This window comes from Capsella rubella, unplaced genomic scaffold (genome assembly GCF_000375325.1).
Source record: "Capsella rubella cultivar Monte Gargano unplaced genomic scaffold, Caprub1_0 scaffold_6, whole genome shotgun sequence".
In the NCBI taxonomy this organism is placed as follows: Eukaryota; Viridiplantae; Streptophyta; class Magnoliopsida; order Brassicales; family Brassicaceae; genus Capsella; species Capsella rubella.
The window spans coordinates 3,149,226-3,170,210 of NW_006238918.1; the positions used below are offsets into that span (position 1 = coordinate 3,149,226).

Genomic DNA, 20,985 nt, shown 5'->3' on the forward strand with positions numbered 1-20,985 from the left:
TCTTATGTAATCAACGCTATCTTGTTGACTATAATTGATCATGGGATTTGTGGCTACTATAATTATATATTTGTGCAATTATATATTATATACTCTCTTTTGAGTCAAATTCCATACTGATTTTTATACATGCAATCGAATGTATCACTCACTAGTAAAGAATTGTTTTTATTTAGTTTGATTCTGTTGGCTCTATTTTTATTTCAAAACAGCTTTCGGCTATTGGATGTGTCCACTCTTAATGTAATAAAATAATGATCAAGTGTTCAAAATGGCACACCTTGTTTTATTTTTTCACAAATTAATAAAATTCTTTATATAGTGATCCTGCGTATCTATTTAATTATCTCCCAAAACTATGGGCAAGAGTCATTATTTAAATCGACCCTTGGTCGTTTGAGTTGCTCAAGAGTTTAACATTATAAAATAAAAAACCTTCACTAACTTGATTAGAATGTTTAATTTAAGCATAAAGTGGAAATCTAGTGTAAACTTTCCTCGAACATTCCCCATACATGCTTTCTATAAATAGTGAGAATTTGTTCATGCACAACATATTCATCACATAGGCCTTCGTTTCCCTAAAATTCGATACTTGGTATTAATTACCTCGGTAAAAAATAAATAATTTCTTGGTTCGATTCGAAAATTTCAAGAAAATGGGTAACGGTGAAAACATTCGTTCTCTAAAACTCGAAGTGAAAGTGGTGGAAGCGAGAAACGTAGAGCTCAAGTCATCACCAACCGCTCTCTTCGTTAGGTTCTATCTCCATGCAGGAAATAACAGTAAGATAGAACTAAACACTGCAGAGATCCGTACGAGATCAGACCAAAAGGTCATGAACTGGAACCAATTGTTCGGTCTGGAGTGCCAAGGGAAAGAAGCCGCGGTTGAAGAACTGAAGCAGCAAACCGTTGTTTTCGAACTGCGGAGAAGAAAAAGCACGTCGTTTTTGAGGAAGTGGTCGAAATCGGAGCTGGTCGGTAGAGGAGAGATTTCTTGGAAATCGGTTATAGAGTCAGATGGGATGGAGATAGAGAGATTTGTAGTGATGGGTGAGACGAAAGATCGGGTTTCGGAAGATTGTGATAAGCCTCTTTTATTGAAGATAGCTTTAAAAGTGCAAGCCTCAAAATTGGTGAATACTACTAAGAGAGTGGAAGATCTTTGTGAGTGTAGAGAGTGTAGGAGAATATGTAATTGTTTAGATTATGAGGCTTTTGTTGTGGCTTGTGCGGTTGCTGGAATTTAGTTTGTACGGTAAAATAATTAATCAAGATCTATTGTAAAGAAACCAGAATGAGTTGATGCGATAAAACGAGAAAACTAATTAGGATCAAAGTTCAAGAAAATGAAAAAAAAACAAAAAAACACAATCACAACTGGATTTATAGAAGACAATGAAACGGTGATGTTGTTTCAAGCATGGCCATGCCCGAGAAGAGAGAGAAGCATGTCCTTGTAGTCACCAGAAGTGTCATTAGCAATGGCTCGATCAAGAGGTACGCTGTTCCTGCGTAAGTATTCTTCTTTGATCCTCTCCATGTCGACCTCAGCTCGTGTAGTGACCACTCTAGTAAGTGCCCACTCATCTGTTCCCATCTTGATGATGGCTCGACGTAGAACCTTCTCAAAGTATTTCTCTGGATATGTCAAGCATTTGATCGCGGTTTTGAGAAGTTGAACATATTGGTCGTTCGAATCTTCCTTCAGAAACTTGCTAATGGAACTTCCGAACTTGTCCTTGAAGTGATTGAGCGTTGCGTTGATTTGAGCTTTGCTCCTTGTTGTCAAGATCCTGATGAGATCCTCATCAGTGTAAGCCTTCTCAGTTATCTTCTTGTGAAGTGTCTTAGCTTCGGATCTAGCGAGCTTCACATTGACCTCGTCAGCATTTCCATCGTACCTGAAGGTGCTAACGAGAGGAACCAATAGCTGCATTTTCACAAGTGGTCAAAACAAAACAACAAACTTGTGATTAGAAACTTGCTCTTCAATCTTGAAGATAAATATCCATAAACTTTTTTTAGTACCTTTCGAACATCTCCAGATGTGTGGTATGCAACATCCTCCTCGAGAGATGTCTTGTAGCGAGCTTCGTATGATTGCTTGGCCTTGAAAAAATCAAGCGCTGGTCGAGTACACGCGATTTCAACTAGAACCCAAATGTTCTTGGTGAACATTTGGGTAGATTCCTTGGCCAAATACGCATCTCTCTCCGCTGGTTCAAGAGTCCACAACATCACAGCTCTCTGTTCGCAATCAAAGTAACAAAACATAGTATATATACTCAAACCATAATAATTAGATGAAGATACAAAAATATTGTTTCCTTTGACAAACCTCAAAGTCACCGGAAAGCTCTTTGTCCAATTCCTTGAGAAGATCCTTATTGTAGTTAGCAGCATAAACAGCGCGGATGAAGCTGCGTTGCATTGCATCTCTGTGAGCCAAGATTGATATGATCATCCCTTCGTTGGTTCCCCATCCTACGCCACACACAAAAACAAATTTCGAACCGAAGTTTAATCAGCAACGTAACTAAACTGATCAATTAAACTAATCCAAAATTTAGAATTCACTTGTAAAAAAAAGTATAAACTCACAAGAAAACATTTGTTCGCTAGTATATATAAAATCTTTAAACATTATTAGGAAGAACAGGTTACACTGTTCTAATTAATAGAGTTGTTTAATCGTCGGTTACAAACCAAACGGTCAGAAAACGCTTCAACAAAAATCAGTAAAATATTAAAAAATAACATGTCACAATTTTGCATCGTAAACAAAAGAATCATGCAACGGAGTTTTGTAATCGCAAAGTCGTGATATATGTTGATCAGTTGAAAAAAGAGAGCAAACTTATTATCCAATTTATAATCATCAGCCAAAACAGCTAGCTAGATCAGAAGATCAGACTAGTCGTCACATGACAGATTGAACTACTAATAATCAAAATGCTAATGATTCAATCGAAGCATGAAGGTGATCACAGGGACTAGTTTTAACGTTTAACTAATACTTGATCAATCGGATAGTGAAGGGAAAGAGATGAAAATTAACCTTTAAAGGCCTTGTGGAGCTGCTCGGCGTCTTCTTCAGGAAGAGGAATAGTCGCAGGAATTCTGAGAGATGCCATTCTCCAACCACTCAGTATCTCTCTCTCTCTCTTTTTTTTTTATATATATATATTTTGTTTGCTGCCTAAATAAGATGAAGAAACTGTGAGACGAGGAAGTTGCACACTGTCTCTTTTAAATAATGAAACGAAATCCCAAAATTTTTAAAACTATTAATTACTTTTGTTTTAAAAAAGACAAAGCATTTAAGTAAATTAGCAAAAGGGGGAAAGTTTATTATTACAATTACAGGCTGTTTACACTGTATATAAATGAAAAAAACAAGTATCATGTTTTGCAAGTTTTGTCATAAAGCTGAATATTAAATGGACTATTAAACAACTTAGATATAGGATTAAATAGGTAAGAGAAAATTGGAAATAAAAGGTTTTTTTTTTTTTTTTTTGTCTATCTATACTTTATCTAGTTATAATTGGTGATATATGTTTTATTAGTAATAATTAACAATCTAAATGCATTTAATTATTAATTTAAAGAAAACGAAATTACAAAACTAAGGAAAATAAAACAGAGTCTAAGTGTATGATTGCCAATATATACTGTCACTCTCACAAAATGTTTTGAGTAAATTAATTTATAAATACGCAAATGATGATTTATGATAAAGTTTTAGCTTTAATTTTTATAGAGTAAATAAAATTTTAAAGTCTCAATTGTTGTGTTTATTTGATAAGAGAGAACAGAACTGAAACGAAAATGAAAACATTCATAAATAACTCAACATGACCACGTTGCAAAACCAATCACAACTGTTTTATTAAACACAAAGCGATAAGATAAAGTTTATTTTATTAGAAAAGGACTTGCAAATGTTGTATATATCAAGCATGGTCATGTCCGAGAAGAGCGAGAAGTATATCCTCATAGTCGCCATGAGTGTCTTTAGCAATGGCTCGATCAAGAGGAACACTGTTTCTGCGTAAATATTCCTCTTTGATCCTCTCCATGTCGACCTCTGCTCTTGTAGTGACCACTCTCGTAAGTCCCCACTCGTCTGTTCCCAGCTTGTTGATGGCTTGACGTAGAACTTTCTCAAAATACTTCTCTGGATATGTAAAGCATTTGATCACGGCTTTGAGTAACTGAACGTATTCGTTTCCCGAATACTCCTTTAGAAATTTGGTAATGGAAGTTCCGAAACTGTTGTTGAAGTGATTGAGAGTTGCCCCGATTTGGGCTTTGCTCCTTGTTGTCAAGATTCTGATGAGATCGTCATCAGCATAAGCCTTCTCCTCGATCTTCTTGTGAAGTATCTTAGCCTCGGACCTAGCTAGAGTCATGTTCACTTCATCTCCATCGTATCTAAAGGTGCTCACAAGAGGTAGCAAGAGCTGCATAAACCAAAAAATATGTTACAAAACTTACATAGTATATGAACTCATGAGTTTGTTAGCTAGGTAGGATTAGGAATCTTACATCAATAAGCTATGTAAGAATTCTTATAGTATATAAAAGATATGAACTATATATTATATGTCGATCATCTTTATTGGATTTAAGATGGAAAGCTTATCAACATTCACATATTTACTTATATAAGTACCGGTACCTTACGAATGTCTCCAGATGTGTGGTATGCGACATCTTCCTCCAGAGAGGTCTTGTAACGGGATTGGTAAGCTTGCTTGGCACTGAGAAACTCAAGAGCAGATCTAGTACAAGCGATCTCGACAAGAACCCAGTTGTCCTTAGTGAACATTTTGGTAGATTCTTTAGCCAAATAAGCATCTCTCTCCGCTGGACCAAAAGTCCACAACATCACAGCTCGCTGTTGTGTTTTACAAAGAAAGAGATATTTTAACAGATCAGTATATAGTTACTCAAACCAAAAAAAAAACAAGGAAAAAGAGATAAAAAGATGTTGTCTGTAATTTTTAAGAAAACCTCGAAGTCACCGGAAAGCTCTTTGTCTAATTCCTTGAGAAGATCTTTGTTGTAGTTAGCAGCATAAACATCACGAATGAAACTGCGTTGCGTTGCATTTCTGTGAGCCAGGATTGATATGATCATCCCCTCGTTGGTTCCCCATCCTACTTTGGAGCAACACAATTAAATCAAAGAAAAAAAAAACGAGTCAGAATCAGGTTTGAAATTATTCAATATCAAATATTAGATTGAAAGAAATATATACAATTAGAAAATAGTACAAATTTATCTCGTTTCATCAAAATATATATTGTCAACATATTAGCTAGGGTTGGAGCAGATGATCGCTTTAAGATCTGAAGGTCTGGTAAACCCTAATAGAATATTTTTTGATGCTTAGAGTAATTTAAACCAAAATTTAATCTCGGTTTTTGGGAACAAAAGAAAATGACTTCTCTTCCTTAAAAAAAGAGCTTATCATAATGCATTCGTTGCAAACTAATAAGTCAAAAAGAGCTTATCATAATGCATTCGTTGCAAACTAAGTCCATACTACATCTATGTAGGTCTAAATAACCAAACGACTAATGGATAGATAAAGGGAGAGGAATTAGACCTTTAAAGGCTTTGTGGAGTTGCTCAGCGTCTTCTTCAGGAAGAGGAACATTGGCGGGAACTTCGAGAGACGCCATGAGTTTATTTTTTTTTTTTGTTTTCTGCTGGTCTGGATTTTGATGTAAGGTTGTCTCACTTATATAATGAAAGGGAGCTTGAAGGAAAGGTTTGTATGATACTTTATTTTGGTAAATGACTTGGCAATTTAAGTAAATTAATAAAAAGGAAAAACAAAATCAATATAATGAATGGAAAAGGTGGGAAATTAATTAAAATAAGGTTGAATAGTAATTAAAATTGTTAAGTATCAAAGCATATCTATTTTGGCAAGATAAGTAAATCAATTAAAAATTGAAAAAAAATCTAGATAAGCTGGCAGAAAATGAATTTAATTAATTGCAAATAAAGTTGAATAGTTTTAAGTTGAATAGATTTTTTTTTTTTTTTTTTTTGTGGGACAAAAGTTGAATAGATTTAAAGTGAAGTATTTCTTATATATAGAGTACTGGGTCAGAAACTTATGTTTTAGATTGTGAATTGTGAATGACTTGTACGTAGTTATAATTATCACACATACTTGTTATTTTGTATGTGATAATTATATATTTAAAGGAAAATTCTAAAGACAAAAAAAAAATTAAAAAAAATTGCATGGCTTATGTCATTTTATTCTTGTTTAACTCCAAGAAATAGCCGCAGGGATTCACGTGGTTGGTGCTAAACTAAATGCGTTAAAGGAGCAGTTATTTTCTTGGCAACCAACTACTGAAACTCGACAAATAAAACGAAACGTAGTTTGTTCAAAAAAAAAAAAAAAAAAAAAAACGAAACGTAACGTAACGTCAATTATATATTTAAATTCTAAAGCCTTTTATTTTCTTATTAAAATCATGCATACTTAAAGAGGCTTTTTTGTTTTTGTAAAGAAGCTTTATCATCATCAAAACTCAAAAGTAAAAAAAAAACGTACGTGCTCTACAAAATTTAAACACTGCGACTCTGCTGGGGATCGAACCCAGAATCTCTGGTTTCGTAGACCAGCGCCTTATCCATTGGGCCACAGAGTCCTTTTGTTAGTTCTTTCATACTAATATTTATAATCATTTAAACACCTTCCTTTGAATAAAGAATATCGTAACGAGTCGGACCAAGTCCGTCCAGTGTTAATTATATTATGATTCGAACCAAAAACAACCAAATTGCTCAGCCCGTCTATAGTTTTGAATCTATGGCAGAAGAACTTTGCAATTTATAAAAAAAAAAGGAAGAAAAAACACTCGGATTCATGGCAACAACGATAATAATCTTGAAGTGTGATCAAGTTCATGGATTGTGTAATAACACTAATAAAAACATAAATTCACCAGCAACTTATTATTACTTAGGTAGGTAGACATCCACGGAAACTCACAATTCAGGGCCAACTCAACTCAGTTTCCGTGGAGTCTATAGCAAGAAAAAACACAATAAGGAAAGAAAACGATTTGCCTATTTAGTCATCGATCCTACAAATGAGGATAACTCGTGCGCGATTTCAACCGTTAGCTTAAAACCTTGCTTATCCTCAAACAATCTCTGCAGTCTTCTCTCCTAGTTTCTGCAGCTTCTCAGGACGAGGATCGTCGGTTTTATCACCCTCGTAAGCTGCAACATGGACTCCAAGAGCCGCACGACCTGATGGGTCAAGATTCTGTGACCAGGCTGCGTCCCATTCTACAGCTTTTGCTGTACTACATGCCACACTTGGACCTCCCGGTACAGTCGCTCTAGCTGCACTCTGCTCATTTGTATAATCCGAAAAAACAAATCAGAGCAAAGCTTAAGACAATTAAGGGGTCAAAGTAGTTATGCAGATGAAATCATTACCTTAGGGTAGAACTTTTCAAAGATGGTTCGGTAGTAGTATGCTTCTTTTGTCATGGGAGTGTTATCAGGGAAGACAAAGCTCGCGTTCGTCAGCATTGTGTCAGAGACCTTATCAAGAGAGATATGTAAGCATCACATTATCAAAATGTGACTTTAGATTCTTTTGTATGAACTAAAAGAGACATCTAATTACATGTTTATTTGCATGATCTTTCAGACCATCAATCCAGCTGTATCCTACTCCATCACTGAACTGTTCTTTCTGCCTGTATAAAATGTGCTACATTTAACAAAAAGATGAGAAGTTAATAGCGAAGCTAGATAATTTAGTCAGATTGCAGGAAGCAAAAAGTTGTTGCTATAAACCTTTGGGAGATAAGGGTTTTCCTCATCATCAAAGGCATTGCGTAACACCCATTTCTCGATCCTTCCAAGATCAGGCTTTATCTGCATTGTAGTTTACACCACATTAATCACCAAATTTGAGACTTAAGATTATAAATTTGTAAGAAAATGAAGTTATGAAACAATCAACTTAAACTAAAATGTCCTTAAAGCAGTGCTATATAAACGGATCAAAATCCTCTATTGATGGCTGTATAATAGAAAGATGAAAAAGGAAACAATAAGAGAAAGATGCCACCTACCATCTTCCACTCTGGATCAATGCTCATTGCAACATTTAAAAATTCTTTGTCGAGGAAAGGTACACGAGCCTCAACACCCCATGCAGAAGTTGATTTGTTAGCCCTCAAGCAATCATATTGATGAAGAGCTTTAATCTGTAGACAAATCCACACACAAACAAGATTAACAAGTTACAAAAATCAAGGTAGGACAGGAATTTCTGTCTAGAGGCACTACCTTTCGGCATGTTTCCTCGTGAAATTCCTTCTTATTGGGTGCTTTATGGAAGTACAAATATCCTCCAAAAATTTCATCAGAGCCTTCCCCAGAAAGAACCATCTTTACACCAAGCGATTTGATTTTTCTTGACATAAGAAACATTGGAGTGCTGGCTCTTATAGTAGTCACGTCATAAGTCTCAACATGGTATATGACTTCTTCTATGGCATCTATACCGTCCTGATATTATCATTGGAAGAAGATATAAACAATCAACCAAACAAATATTCACACTCAATACTCTTGTAGATGTAAAAAAACAAACTTTACCTGAACGGTAAAGTGTAACTCGTGGTGGCGAGTTCCTAAATAGTCAGCGACTTCTCTGCCAGCTTTAAGATCCGGGGATCCCTGAAATGAAAACAGATGGATTTACAAATCTTGATGAGCATAGAAAGCTTACGGTGAAAACATTTTGAGAAACTGGGTTAAGACCTTCAAACCGATACAAAATGTGTGCAGCTTTGAACCCCACTGACAAGCAGCTTCTGATTTTTCCAAATGGCGTAACGCTACTGAAGCAACAAGGGATGAGTCTAATCCTCCAGATAGGAGGACACCAAAAGGCACATCAGTCATTAGACGTTTTATAACAGCCTGCAATTTAAATAATTTTTCACATCCATAGTTCCAAAACCAGATCCGCATTTGTCAGGGAAGGAAGATAAAACTCCAGAATTTACCTTCTCAAAAGTATTGCGCACCACTAAGGGATCATATGGGGTTGAAGGAACCAACTCAGAAAACCAGGGGGGGTTGTACCACCTCCTAAGTCCACCTGCAAGAAAGGCTTGTTCCATGAAACTTAACTACGCAGTAAAAGTCCAACAAACTTACGAAGCGATAGAAACCCATAACTAAAACCAATTGAAAGATTTGTAATATCTGTGTGTGTATTCACTAAATAGGAGTCAGCCAAGATAAGTCATTATTTGATATTTAAATTGATGTGATCTGGTATGAAGTACAAACCTTGTTTACTTGAATAGATGTGGCCTGGGGGAAAGCACATAAACTGTTCACAATCATCACAAAGTGCTTTCATCTCAGAAGCAAACCAGACAGAACCTGCGATAGATAATTTGTCAAAGAAAAAAATCAGTAATCTATGACAAAGGAAGAATGATCTTATCTTTTGAGGTGAATTTCTTAGAGAATATGAACATACCATCGAGACCCCACCCAATGTAGAGTGGAATGACACCAATGGCATCCCTTACAGCAATAAAACTTTTGTCCCGAGTATCAAGAAGGACAAATGCAAACATGCCATCCAACATGTCGATAAATTCCTCTCCATGGTCTTCGTACTGCAATAGCAAGAAAATATAAACCAAATAAACGTTTGAATACAGTAACTGTTCAACTACCAAAAGGTAAAAAAGATTGAGGTGACACCCTTGTATCTGAATTTACACAAAAATACAGAAAAATGCACAGCATCTATCTAACGTAGTGCTGAAATAAAATCTCCTCCCAACTAATGGGTACTTACAAGATGTGCAAGCACTTCACAATCACTCCCAGTATGGAACTGATGAGACGTCAATTTTTCACGCAAAACCTTGTGGTTGTATATCTCTCCATTGACCTGAAGCAAGGAAAGAGTTCAAAAAAAAAAAAGCCCTTAATCACATGAATCCTCATAAAGTTTGAGGTTCGACTCATGATTCCTTTTCGTAATGTCAATGATCATTGTAAAAGGAATAAATGTTCACTAATCCCAGTTCCTCCAAGCAACTGACATTAAGACAGAAGCAAAAGTTACCGCGACAACAACGGTCTTGTCTTCATTATAGAGTGGTTGGTCGCCAGAAGTAGGGTCAATGATGGCCAAACGCTCATGAGCCACATAGCAATCTTCATAACAATGTAGGCCGCTCCAGTCAGGACCTCTATGCCTCAATCTACATAACATTTCAATAGTTTATACCATCAGATTAGCCATTCCATCGATTTTGACCAATACATGTAATTCATCGTCTCCACAAGACAGATGCCAAGTAAAAATGCTCATCATTTACCAAAAAGTTGGAAACTTTTCTCATCCAAAACAAGACCCAATAATAATAAACCTTGAGAAAATTGCGCAGCCAAAAACCAAACCAAGGAGAAGGAAAACAAAGAAATGGTTGATTTGAGTATACCTGCGAGAAAGTTGGATGATACGGGAACGTTTCGCTTGGGAGTTATCGCCGCAGCCTAACACAGCAAGAATCCCACACATGATGCTGGCGGCAACAAGAGAACACAACGGCTTCTGCGAAATGGATGCTGTGGAAACTAAAAAGATGACCTTTATAAAGATGGGGTTTCCAAATTCAATCAGGACCGTTGATTCTGTCAATTAATCCCAAAGATAAAATATTCGGATTTTAACTTTACCCTAATTTGTTGATTTCGTAAAAAGATTCTGTGTCACGAGATTCGCCGGATTCTCGAGGAGAAAAAAGATACTCCAATTCTCGAAACAAGTATCCTTAAAACGTAGTCGTTTTATGAATTCCTTAAAACGGAGTCGTTTAACGAATCCTTATTTTAAACGTCCGATTCTCGAACCAAACAAACTTCTTCCATTAAATGTCCGAGCTGGAGTTGGAGGTAATACTCTTAGCAACAACACTCTTGTAACACATTTGACTTGTATGTGTCTATCTGCACAGTCCTTGATGATGCCTAATGGAATGGTAATACGCTTCGTTGTCTGTGTCCCTTTTTGTTGTCCATGAATCATATTTTGAAACAGTAATGTGATGTTTAAATTCTCTCCAATATTCTTTTAACAACCTTTAACTGAACCTGTGTTTATTTTTCTTCTTACAGAATATATGAATCAAACGAAATATCCAGCTCCATTTCTGAATTATGGTTTGGAATTACTTAGCTTGTTTTTGTTTTCTTCAGCTGACATTGGAATAACCAGAGTACATCATCAAAACACTGTGAATACATTACTGGGCGTTAGGCCGAGACTATGATTGATTTATTGGCTTATGACATTGACATTCTTCTCCTCAAGCTGGTTCTTGGTCCTGTGGAACTTGGTCTTCGTGTCCTGTCTCTTGTTTCATCGTCTTCACGTTTTATGTGGAACGATTTCTTCACCTTTTGCCAACGCAATCCCCAGTTCTGAGTGCTCTTTTGTTTGCTACTTAACTTTTCATGCTCTTGTTGAAGCTCATTGTAATCGTTCTGAAGCTCTGCTATCTTTTTCTTTGCATGTTCCAGCTCTTCCTTAAGTGTCTTGATTTCATTATCTCTACATATACGTTTATCCTCACGACCTTCAGAATTTTCTTCCTTCTTCTCTGGTTGCTTTTCTTGCATCATCATCCTCATCTTTACTTGTTCCGTGAAAAGTACTTGAGTATTGATCTTGTTTATGATAGGATGTTTAGCATTTTAGTCAGTCACTTACATTACTCTTTGACTTCAAGAAAGGCTTATATTTTTGTTCTGTTTTATGGCATACCTGGACAATAGTTCTCAGAGGCAACCGATCATTTTGTGCAGCATGTAGGCATGCATCAAGTGATAGTTTCTCACAGGTCATTGTCTTGCATAGTCTTCTTCTATCGTGCTCTGATAGTGAAGGATGAGTCTGAAACAAGAATTAAAATCATTAGCTTTGGTTTGGAGATTAAATCAGAAGAAACGTTACTACCTTGAGGAACATATCAATTGCTCTGTAGAGACCATCATGGCATTTCCAAGCATTCTCCGGCAACATTTCAGCTAGGACCTGAAACTTTGTTATGGGTAGACAAGGATCTTTTGCAATCTCAGCTAAGTAATTGTCCAAAAGCTTGGTTATGCTTGGCATTCCTGGTACTTGTTGTTGTTGTTGCTGCTCATGCATCAGAAAATACTCAAAAATCCTGTGAACCACATCCACATTGTATATAGTGTATGCCTCAGGTGAGCTGTGCATAAATCAAACGTCAAGAATTAAACATTTCTTTCGTTGAAGTTAACATACAAGCTAATCAAAGCAAGAGTAGACTTTTCTCACCTGGCTCCTTTCTGCTGATCTTCATTTTTGAAGTTAGGAATAAGAAGGTCACATACATTAGCATCTTCCAAAGCCATGCCTACCCGTTTCTCAAGATCAGATATTAAAGCTGGTGATGCAGTGTAAACAATTGCTGTTTTCAACAACCTTAAGAGAAAGTGGCATGAGACTGCTCCAGGTTCTGGAGGAAGTACACTAACTAAGCTTTCAATAGTTTCTTTATGTTCTTGACATCCTAAACTGCTGCTTTCCTCCATTCTTTCTCTCTTCACACTGAACTGCAACGCATTCTTTCCTAACCCGTAACCTCTTATTCCTTCCAAGTCTTCATCGATTATCGGCAAAAAGTTGTCTGCATACTTCATGATGATTTTACCTGTAATCTCTGGTTTGGCCCTTCTTGCTTTCATAGTTGTTATAACCCTCATGAAGTGATCAGTTCGAAGTGTGGCTATATCATTGTATAAACATCTGTCATTTCTGTCTACAACATCTTCTGGTGTGTTATCATTGCAGGCTTTCCAAGCTAGCAAGTCACAGCATCTCCTTACGATTTGGAGGTTTTCGGCCCATGGAGATAAGCTTGCACACGATCTCAGAACAGTGAGTGTATCTCTCCATGATGAAAACACTACAAAAGTGATGAAAGCCTCTGTCTTGGAGATTAAATTCCCTGCTTCAAATTCTTCAGTCATGTACAAGTATTCTGATGCACATCTCAGTGAAGCTACATTGAGAGGATTCAAGTCCAGCGGGAGATTGTAGCAAAATTTCAGAATGGTCTCAAATGTATCTGCTCCACCAGGGAAGTTTTCCAGCTTGAGATGATATCCTCCACTCTCAGAAGGTGAAGGTTGTAGCTCAATAGAGCTTATGTAACCACATTTTGAGATCAAAGGAAACTGTTCAAGACAAAATAATTACAGTAAACAGACAATAACATCTCTGATCGATAGTTCAAGTAAAATCTTAGTTGTCTAGAATTGCAGTCACTAAACTCATGTGTATATATATATATACAAACTTGAAGACTATTAAGCTAACACATCATCTTTCTTTTGCTGACTAAAATTTTACCTTGTGTGCTTTGAAGGTAATGTCATCGACTTGAATAGAAAGATCAGTAGGGATTTGAGATTTGACATACCTGCAAGAGATAAAAAAAAAAGAGAGAGAGTCCATTAGCTTAAGCTAAAATCTTTCTACTGAAACTATGTTCTGCCTTATATAATCTATGAAAAGATTGCATACCAGGAACGGTCTTTCTTCTCGAAGCTGTTTGCTAATGAAACATCAACTCTTTTTGGAAGTATAATGCTTTTGTTACATATAGGATCAGTCTCAGTATCATCTCCAGAGCTCTTCAGCTGGCCTGAAGATGCTGAATTCATTCCTTTTGATCTGCAAAAACAAAGAAGTGTGACTGTATGTTGGATAGAGATGAAATATGTTGCTTATATATAAAATTGTAAAGAGAGTGGGGGGGGGGGGGACAAAATATGAGAGTAAATGCGAAAAGAGAGTGTGTGGCTCATATATGGGGAACACATAGAGAGAAGCAGTTGTGAAAGATTTGGACCGCTTAATACTTTATTTTAGGTAGAGAATGTTCTGTCATTAAATATGATATGTCAGTATCATTGCCATAACCTTCTGGTCTGCGTAATCCCCATCATATATGTGATGATAGTTGTACACTGTTGTTGTAGTTGGTGTGTTGAATCGTTGGGAGTCTTCTATAATCTACTGGTCTGCGTAATGAGCTGGTTGGTGTGTGAATCGTTGGGGATATCTACTGGTCATACGGCGTCGTTTTAATGATATCACTATAGCAAATTATGAATGATTTTCCTTTAATTAGTTGCTTTCTGTGAATAATACGTTTATTATTAGAGTAAAAAAGATACCTTTCTCAACAAACATGTAAGAAAGTCGTGTGCAAACGATTTTGTTGTTCAATTTACTAAATTAGGCAGTTAATTTCTCTGAAGTATACCAAAGCAATTAATTAATGTAAACTAATTTTTAACAGTTTTTTTTTGGTAAATATTCGTGGTTGGCGGTTACATTGGTGTAGCCATATAAACGCGTCAAACTCAAACCTTCATTCACCTGAGAAATCGCAAAAGTCAGATCTAAAGCTCAAATATTTTTTACGGTGAACGATCATCTCAAATCCGGGGGGAAAAAAATGGCGAGTGTGTCACCTTTAGCCAAGTACAAGCTCGTGTTCCTTGGAGATCAATCCGTTGGCAAGACCAGCATCATCACTCGTTTCATGTACGACAAATTCGACACCACTTATCAGGTTTGATCATCTCACCCCTTTTGCCTGTGAGATCCACGATCCTATTTGCTGTAATGAGTAGATCAGTTTCAAATCTGCAGATTTTGGTTATAATTTGCCTCCTTGTAGTGTTAATGATGTGTTTTGCCAGGCATTGTCAAATCGGATCTTGTGTTTTTTCTTCTCATTTTTTTTGTTTTGTGGGAGAATTTTTGCAGGCAACTATTGGAATTGATTTCTTGTCAAAAACAATGTACCTTGAGGATAGGACTGTTCGTCTGCAGCTATGGTAAATTATATTCTCCAATTCTTTTGATCTCAATATGAATTTATATGATCAATGATGAGGATCTTTGTTGTTTGGTAGAATGGCTGAATGATCATCAAAATAGCTATTATACTTATATATGTCCATGAATATTCTCAGCATTGTGCATCATCAATCAACCATGTTATTTTGTCTTGTTCATCTCTTTTTAGTTTTATAGGTAAAATTTAAATCATCTTGCTGTGAGCTGTCATTAAGCTTCCAAGTTTTATATAATGTAGGGATACTGCTGGACAGGAGAGATTTCGAAGTCTGATACCAAGTTATATCAGAGATTCCTCTGTTGCTGTTATTGTCTATGATGTTGCAAGTAAGCCTTCTGTAACATTACTGTCTAGCTTTACCATTAAAGCTTCTCCTTTGTGTACTATCTATACATTTCCCATAGATTTTGCAAGGATGCTGTGTAAAGATCTCATCTTTATACGGTTTTTCTTATGTACAGATAGGCAGTCATTCTTGAACACCTCCAAGTGGATTGAGGATGTTCGTACAGAGAGAGGTAGCGATGTTATCATTGTTCTGGTTGGTAACAAAACTGATCTCGTTGACAAAAGGTAAGAAACACTTGACCAGATATGAGACTTGGAAGCTTTTTTTACATTTAGCTATCATCAACTTGACATTTCCATTTGACAGGCAAGTGTCGATAGAGGAAGGGGATAACAAAGCTCGTGATTATGGAGTTATATTCATAGAGACAAGTGCAAAAGCAGGATTTAACATCAAGGTGAGGGATGCAACTATACCTCATCACTCCTTTAAGATCTTGAGATTTCGTGGAATAACGCCTGGCTTTTTTTGTTCTGGTGTTTTGAAACTTGCAGCCACTATTCCGCAAGATTGCAGCAGCATTACCAGGAATGGAAACACTTTCTTCAACCAAACAAGAAGATATGGTTGATGTGAACCTAAAGGCTTCGACCAATTCGTCTCAAGGGGAGCAACAACGAGGTGGCTGTTCGTGTTAATCAATTTTAAATATATACATTTGACAGCAACAGAATAGGAAGATTTCAAAACAAAAGAAAGATTTATAATTTGATGGAACAAATAAATCCTGGTATAAGGACAGAGATTTTTATGTGGAGACTCATTGTTTTCTTTGGAAAGGTTTTGTTTTCGATATGCAGTTGTGTAATAATGACATGTGAAAGCTTAAGAAGAAGAATGATAATGACTTGCTCTGTTCTCATTGCTCATTTGGTTTACATCATCCATTGTCAATCTCCATTTTGACATTATTAGATAATTTGTGCATAATGAAATAAGACGGTAAAAAATGTGAAAAATAAAAAGATATTCAATTTCTCATATTAATCTATTATTCTAGTCTATCCATTAAGTGTTGTAAGACAAAGACATGGACAACAAAACTTTAGAACTTTTTACTGTTGCCATCCGTATTGCTGGTTTCTATTACCACCCATTGGGTTCTGACCTCTTCCAGAGCTTCCAGAGCCACCATACTGACCACCTTGTGTGTAGTTAGGTGGTCCAACCCCGTAGGCGCCACCACCACTTGGCCTTCTAGGACCTGCCACATACGGAGCTCCCCGTCCTTGTGGAGGATATGATCCGCTGCTGTAACCACCTCGGTTTTGATTATAACCCCCGCTTTGGTTTCCGCTAGGAGGGTAGCGGTTTGGAGCAGGTGGACCACGCGGTTTCCCATTCCCATAGAAGTGGTGGCTGGGTCCAGCTGGCACTTGTGGCAGTGCGTTGTTATTGGGATGGTTTGGACCGGCAGGCCAATGTGGAGCAGCATGAGACTGGCCACCATGTTGTAATGGAGGCAAACGAGAATGCTGCTGCTGTGGATGTTGCAGCTTTTGTCTTTTTGCTGCTTCCTCATTTTGGCGCTGCTGTTGCCGCTTTTTCTTTGTCTGGAACTCATGTGAGGATTCATATGTGGGCAGACTGTTAATATGAAACATTGTTTTAGTCCAACGAATCTTCCCCATAATCATCTGTCTAGTAAGCTAGATGATGATGATTAATCAAATGAGTTTCTTGAATTTGTAAGAGAAACTCGGAAAATGTTAGTACCTCTTCGGGTCACAGGGCAGCGGATCAGTCCAAAAGTACTCAGCATCAAGAGCATCCTTCGCAGATATTCTCTACACCGGGGAAAGCAAAAAAAAAAAAAAAAAAAAAACTTAAATTTCTATATGGTCAGCAGCGTCCTGCCTTAAAAGAGGTATGCTTCACCTAAGTGACAGTAAAAGACAGTTTGTTTTTGCAGTTTGCATATACTTTCAGAAGATAGTTCGCTGCAAATAAAGAGAATGGTCTCTCATACCTGTGATGGGTCAAGCACCAACATTTTCTCCAGTAATTCAAGAGCATGCCGATCAAAGCTGTGCAGAAGAGAAGGAAAAGCGAAATGAAATTTTCTGATAAGAGTAAATGTGTAAAATGGATCTATATACTGGTTGACTTTACTTACTGTCTGAAAAACTCTCTTACACGTCTCTTCAAGGGACGTGCCGGCTTGAAATTGTTGTACCAAGGCATCTTGGAAACCCCAGGCCAAATATTTTCATCAGGTGATCCACAAAGTTCAAAGATCTTGTTCAATTGTTCATGCTGAAACAATGTAAGATACAGAACATATACTTTTAGATTATCAACAACATGTAAGCATAACTGCGTCTATACTATTCACGATAAGCTATTGAAACCCCAAACGCAGATAAAGACTCCTGGAATTTTATCTATACGTAATATATAGACAGAGAACCGAACCAGCCTCCATTGTTTCAGGATAAAAGCGATGATCTATCTAATTCTAATGAATCCCTAAGGTGTCCAAGTCCAACAATAAAACCAGGAGACCAGGTATATTCTTATACTATAAGTGGTATGAAAGCACACTTCATTAACATCTGAAATGTTCAAAAGAACTGTGCTTTCAGCAAATATAAAATCCTGACCTCATTTTTCCCAGGCAAGATTGGTTTTGCATGCAAAAGTTCAGCAAATATGCAACCAACCGACCACATGTCAATTGCTGGGCCATATTTTGTTGCCCCGAGTAGTAATTCAGGGGGCCTGCCACAATACGTGTATGTAAGCAAAGTAGCAATAAATGATACATTAGCAAAGATCATCATGCCAAGGTATCAAGACTATCTCTGTATCTAACATGTAAACTTTAAATGACGATTTGTAAGCTTACCTGTACCACAGTGTGATGACACGATTTGTAAGATTTCCTGCATGATCATGAGAAAACGACCGTGCGAGCCCAAAATCTGCCAGCTTTAAATTTCCCTCATTGTCAATAAGGAGATTTGAACCTGGAAAAAATTCGAGGTTAATAGGCAAGTAAAAGACTAAAAGTGATAAAAAAACATCAACAATGTATCTGGGAGAATCACCTTTTATATCACGGTGAAGCACTTGATTTACATGACAGTAGTGAAGCCCGGTGAGCAGTTGCTTCATGTAACACTTATACATGGATTAAATGTTAGAATAAAGTTGAACAACAGCATGCAAAGGCTTATAGAATTAACAAGCTATTTAGCAGTGCAATACCTTGATTTGAGGAACAGTAAATCTCAGTCCAGGACGGTCAGCGAGACCAGTCAAATCATGATCCATGTAATCAAAAACCATGTAGATGCCACCCTTGTATTTGTTATTATCTAGAATTCCGCGTAGGTAAAAAGGCACAAACTTTAAGTGAGAACAAATCCTAGGTTATGCAGAAAATATGACAGAAATTGAAACTACATTTTTCACAAACCTGGCTTTCCTTGGTCATCCCTGTCCCGACCTTTGAAGAGACAGAACAAATCATGAGGTTAGACCACTGAAAAATGAAATTAATAAACTGATTCCAGAGTAAAATGTATGTTCCTTAAACAAACCTGGTGAGGTCACAATCTCTTTCAGCTGAATGACATTTTCATGATGAAGCTTCTTCAGAATTTTAATCTCCCTGATAGCTGTAATAGGAAACTGCATCATACAAATTGTGAACAAGGGGTTAAAAACAATTCCAATAGCAAACAAATAACTTGTATCTGTTCTAAACATAGTGAGCTATATCATAAAAACTTATAAAGAGGGAAAAAAAAATCATATACCCCTTCTCTTTCATTGTCCATACGGATCTTTTTGAGAGCAACAATTTCACCAGTTTTGATCTCTTTAGCCATGTAAACTTGACTGCAACAGCAAACAACAACAACAATCAAATATCCAAAAAATAAAAAAAAAACACAGCAATAGGCATTGTCAAAACCTAATCGTCCTACAATCTCAATTACGGTAATCCCCAAAACAAAAATTGAAAATACCCAAAAGAGTGAAACTGAAATCAAACGAAAAAGGGGATGAAAATAGAGAAAACAGACCCGTAAGTGCCTTCACCAATTTGTTCGAGCTTCTCAAAGCAATCAACGCTGCGAGATCCCCAGATCGGAGGAGGTTCTTCGACGTTTAATTTCCCCAAATCTGCCATCACCATGTACGTTCCCGGGGGCTGCTCCAACTGTCCGATAGTAATTTTTTTTTTTTTTTTTTTTTAACTCCGATGATCAGATCAGCCCTCGTTGATCATATAACCTTTTTTTATCTCCAACAAAACTCGCCGTAGGTTTCTTATCTTACTTTTAACTGTGTGTAAAGCGTTTTGAGTATCGGTTCCACTAAATCGGTTAAAGTCTATGAATTGTTCGGTTTGAACCGGTTCAACCGTAAATAAGCGGTACGCGAAGTAACAGCGATCAATCTAGAGGTTCCATACTGTAATAGGAAAGTGCAGGGTCCACCGAAACAAAATATGGATGCGTACATAACTATTATCTTATTGTATAGATTAGAACCCTTATATATATATATATATATATATGTAAATAATTTTAATGTATGTTATAGCAATATAGCACTATTTAGTTTAAGAAATTTAACTCCATTTTCTATGAATGTTAAATTTTCTTGTTTATTTTCTCGTCTTTTAATAGTCTTGCTAACAAAATTGATATTTTTGAACATGCCTGTTCTAAGGTTACAGTAAAAACAACATTTTGAAAATAAAAACAAAGAGAAAAAGCCGAAAAAAAAAAAAAAAAAAAAAAAAAAAAAAAAAAAAAAAAAACAAAGAGAAAAAAATTACAATGGACGTTTCTTCACAAATAAAAATTTGTAGGCGAATTTGAGAAAATTCTAAATATGGCGGGAAAATTAAGAAAATTATTTAGGTTTTCCTTTCTTTTTTTTGGTTTGCAGAGTCAGTGTCTGTGTCACTAAGTGGTTCCAACAGATGGAAGACAAGGACTAGCTCATGTAATCTAATCTGTCTTTGCGTGTTTAATACGCCGTTGTTCCATCGTCTAAAGCAAACCATTCTATTCTGGTTCTCCAAACGGAAGAAGATGGATAGGTGAGAGAGAGAAGAAACCCTAGCTAGCTAGATCTCTCATCAACGGGGGAGAGAGAAGACTCATCTTCAAACCCTAACATAGATCCCCGACTCACCGGAACTCAGATCATATCCACTTCTAGTTCTAGAGACGGAAAGGGACCGAATCTTCAGATGGATATATATAGTCTCCAAGCTGAAGAAATCCATCCGAACATATGAGCGGACAAGACAACCTTTTACTATACATAGGTAAGTCTCCTTAAGTATGTTTCATGAACTTGTTCAGTTGAAGTCTTGCTTCTTTTCAATTTCGTTGCTGCTCCATAATATATATGCAATATATGGTGTGATAGCTAGCGAGGTTATATAACTTATACTATATAGGGAATCTGATTTATGTAAAGTTGAATATGAACTTATCATAAATTAAACCTCAAGACTATAATTAAACAATGTTCTCATCCAATCCACTTTCTATACAAGATACTGACTTGCTGATTTGATTCATATTCCACGTACAATCTACTTAATATCACTGCTTTTTTTTTGTCTGATGGTGTAGTTTTCAAGCTAACCGAAATATTCTT

General features: G+C 36.5%; 7 protein-coding genes and 1 non-coding gene across 8 annotated transcripts; 2 read left to right on the forward strand and 6 right to left on the reverse strand.

Annotated features, from left to right (window-relative positions):
• Nucleotides 1-577: 577 nt before the first annotated feature.
• Nucleotides 578-1,364, forward strand: LOC17881859. The gene has a single exon (XM_006286600.2). It carries the CDS (start codon nt 660-662, stop codon nt 1,251-1,253), a length of 594 nt encoding a protein of 197 aa, XP_006286662.1. The 5' UTR covers nt 578-659; the 3' UTR covers nt 1,254-1,364.
• On the reverse strand, nt 1,310-3,222 carry LOC17884609 (annexin D6). The gene is made up of 4 exons (XM_006288179.2): nt 3,065-3,222; nt 2,345-2,490; nt 2,035-2,253; nt 1,310-1,936 (listed from the first exon to the last, which is right to left on the reverse strand). Exons 1-4 carry the CDS (start codon nt 3,138-3,140, stop codon nt 1,421-1,423), a joined length of 957 nt encoding a protein of 318 aa, XP_006288241.1. The 5' UTR covers nt 3,141-3,222; the 3' UTR covers nt 1,310-1,420.
• A 605-nt stretch (nt 3,223-3,827) lies between these two features.
• LOC17882411 (annexin D7) lies at nt 3,828-5,740 on the reverse strand. Its single transcript, XM_006288189.2, has 4 exons — nt 5,624-5,740; nt 5,026-5,171; nt 4,691-4,909; nt 3,828-4,472 (listed from the first exon to the last, which is right to left on the reverse strand). Exons 1-4 carry the CDS (start codon nt 5,697-5,699, stop codon nt 3,963-3,965), a joined length of 951 nt encoding a protein of 316 aa, XP_006288251.1. The 5' UTR covers nt 5,700-5,740; the 3' UTR covers nt 3,828-3,962.
• Nucleotides 5,741-6,616: 876 nt separating this feature from the next.
• TRNAR-ACG lies at nt 6,617-6,689 on the reverse strand. Its single transcript has one exon. It is a non-coding gene; the product is annotated as a tRNA-Arg (tRNA).
• A 197-nt stretch (nt 6,690-6,886) lies between these two features.
• Nucleotides 6,887-10,671, reverse strand: LOC17882420 (asparagine synthetase [glutamine-hydrolyzing] 3). Its single transcript, XM_006287231.2, has 14 exons — nt 10,542-10,671; nt 10,163-10,301; nt 9,890-9,985; nt 9,563-9,704; nt 9,367-9,462; nt 9,078-9,172; nt 8,830-8,991; nt 8,665-8,745; nt 8,353-8,574; nt 8,136-8,270; nt 7,855-7,935; nt 7,682-7,768; nt 7,489-7,596; nt 6,887-7,399 (listed from the first exon to the last, which is right to left on the reverse strand). The coding sequence occupies exons 1-14, from the start codon at nt 10,619-10,621 to the stop codon at nt 7,187-7,189; spliced, it is 1,737 nt and encodes a 578-aa protein (XP_006287293.2). The 5' UTR covers nt 10,622-10,671; the 3' UTR covers nt 6,887-7,186.
• Nucleotides 10,672-11,182: 511 nt separating this feature from the next.
• On the reverse strand, nt 11,183-13,820 carry LOC17884209 (BTB/POZ domain-containing protein DOT3). The gene is made up of 6 exons (XM_023781080.1): nt 13,658-13,820; nt 13,484-13,553; nt 12,407-13,308; nt 12,059-12,317; nt 11,867-11,995; nt 11,183-11,769 (listed from the first exon to the last, which is right to left on the reverse strand). The coding sequence occupies exons 1-6, from the start codon at nt 13,795-13,797 to the stop codon at nt 11,386-11,388; spliced, it is 1,884 nt and encodes a 627-aa protein (XP_023636848.1). The 5' UTR covers nt 13,798-13,820; the 3' UTR covers nt 11,183-11,385.
• Nucleotides 13,821-14,523: 703 nt separating this feature from the next.
• On the forward strand, nt 14,524-16,192 carry LOC17883417 (ras-related protein RABH1e). Its single transcript, XM_006288603.2, has 6 exons — nt 14,524-14,714; nt 14,912-14,982; nt 15,243-15,331; nt 15,467-15,578; nt 15,661-15,751; nt 15,849-16,192. Exons 1-6 carry the CDS (start codon nt 14,598-14,600, stop codon nt 15,990-15,992), a joined length of 624 nt encoding a protein of 207 aa, XP_006288665.1. The 5' UTR covers nt 14,524-14,597; the 3' UTR covers nt 15,993-16,192.
• A 110-nt stretch (nt 16,193-16,302) lies between these two features.
• Nucleotides 16,303-19,603, reverse strand: LOC17883071 (cyclin-dependent kinase C-1). Its single transcript, XM_006286614.2, has 12 exons — nt 19,389-19,603; nt 19,119-19,200; nt 18,900-18,990; nt 18,776-18,805; nt 18,565-18,674; nt 18,405-18,477; nt 18,203-18,323; nt 17,958-18,075; nt 17,471-17,610; nt 17,324-17,381; nt 17,071-17,141; nt 16,303-16,941 (listed from the first exon to the last, which is right to left on the reverse strand). Exons 1-12 carry the CDS (start codon nt 19,499-19,501, stop codon nt 16,410-16,412), a joined length of 1,539 nt encoding a protein of 512 aa, XP_006286676.1. The 5' UTR covers nt 19,502-19,603; the 3' UTR covers nt 16,303-16,409.
• Between the last annotated feature and the right edge of the window lie 1,382 nt (nt 19,604-20,985).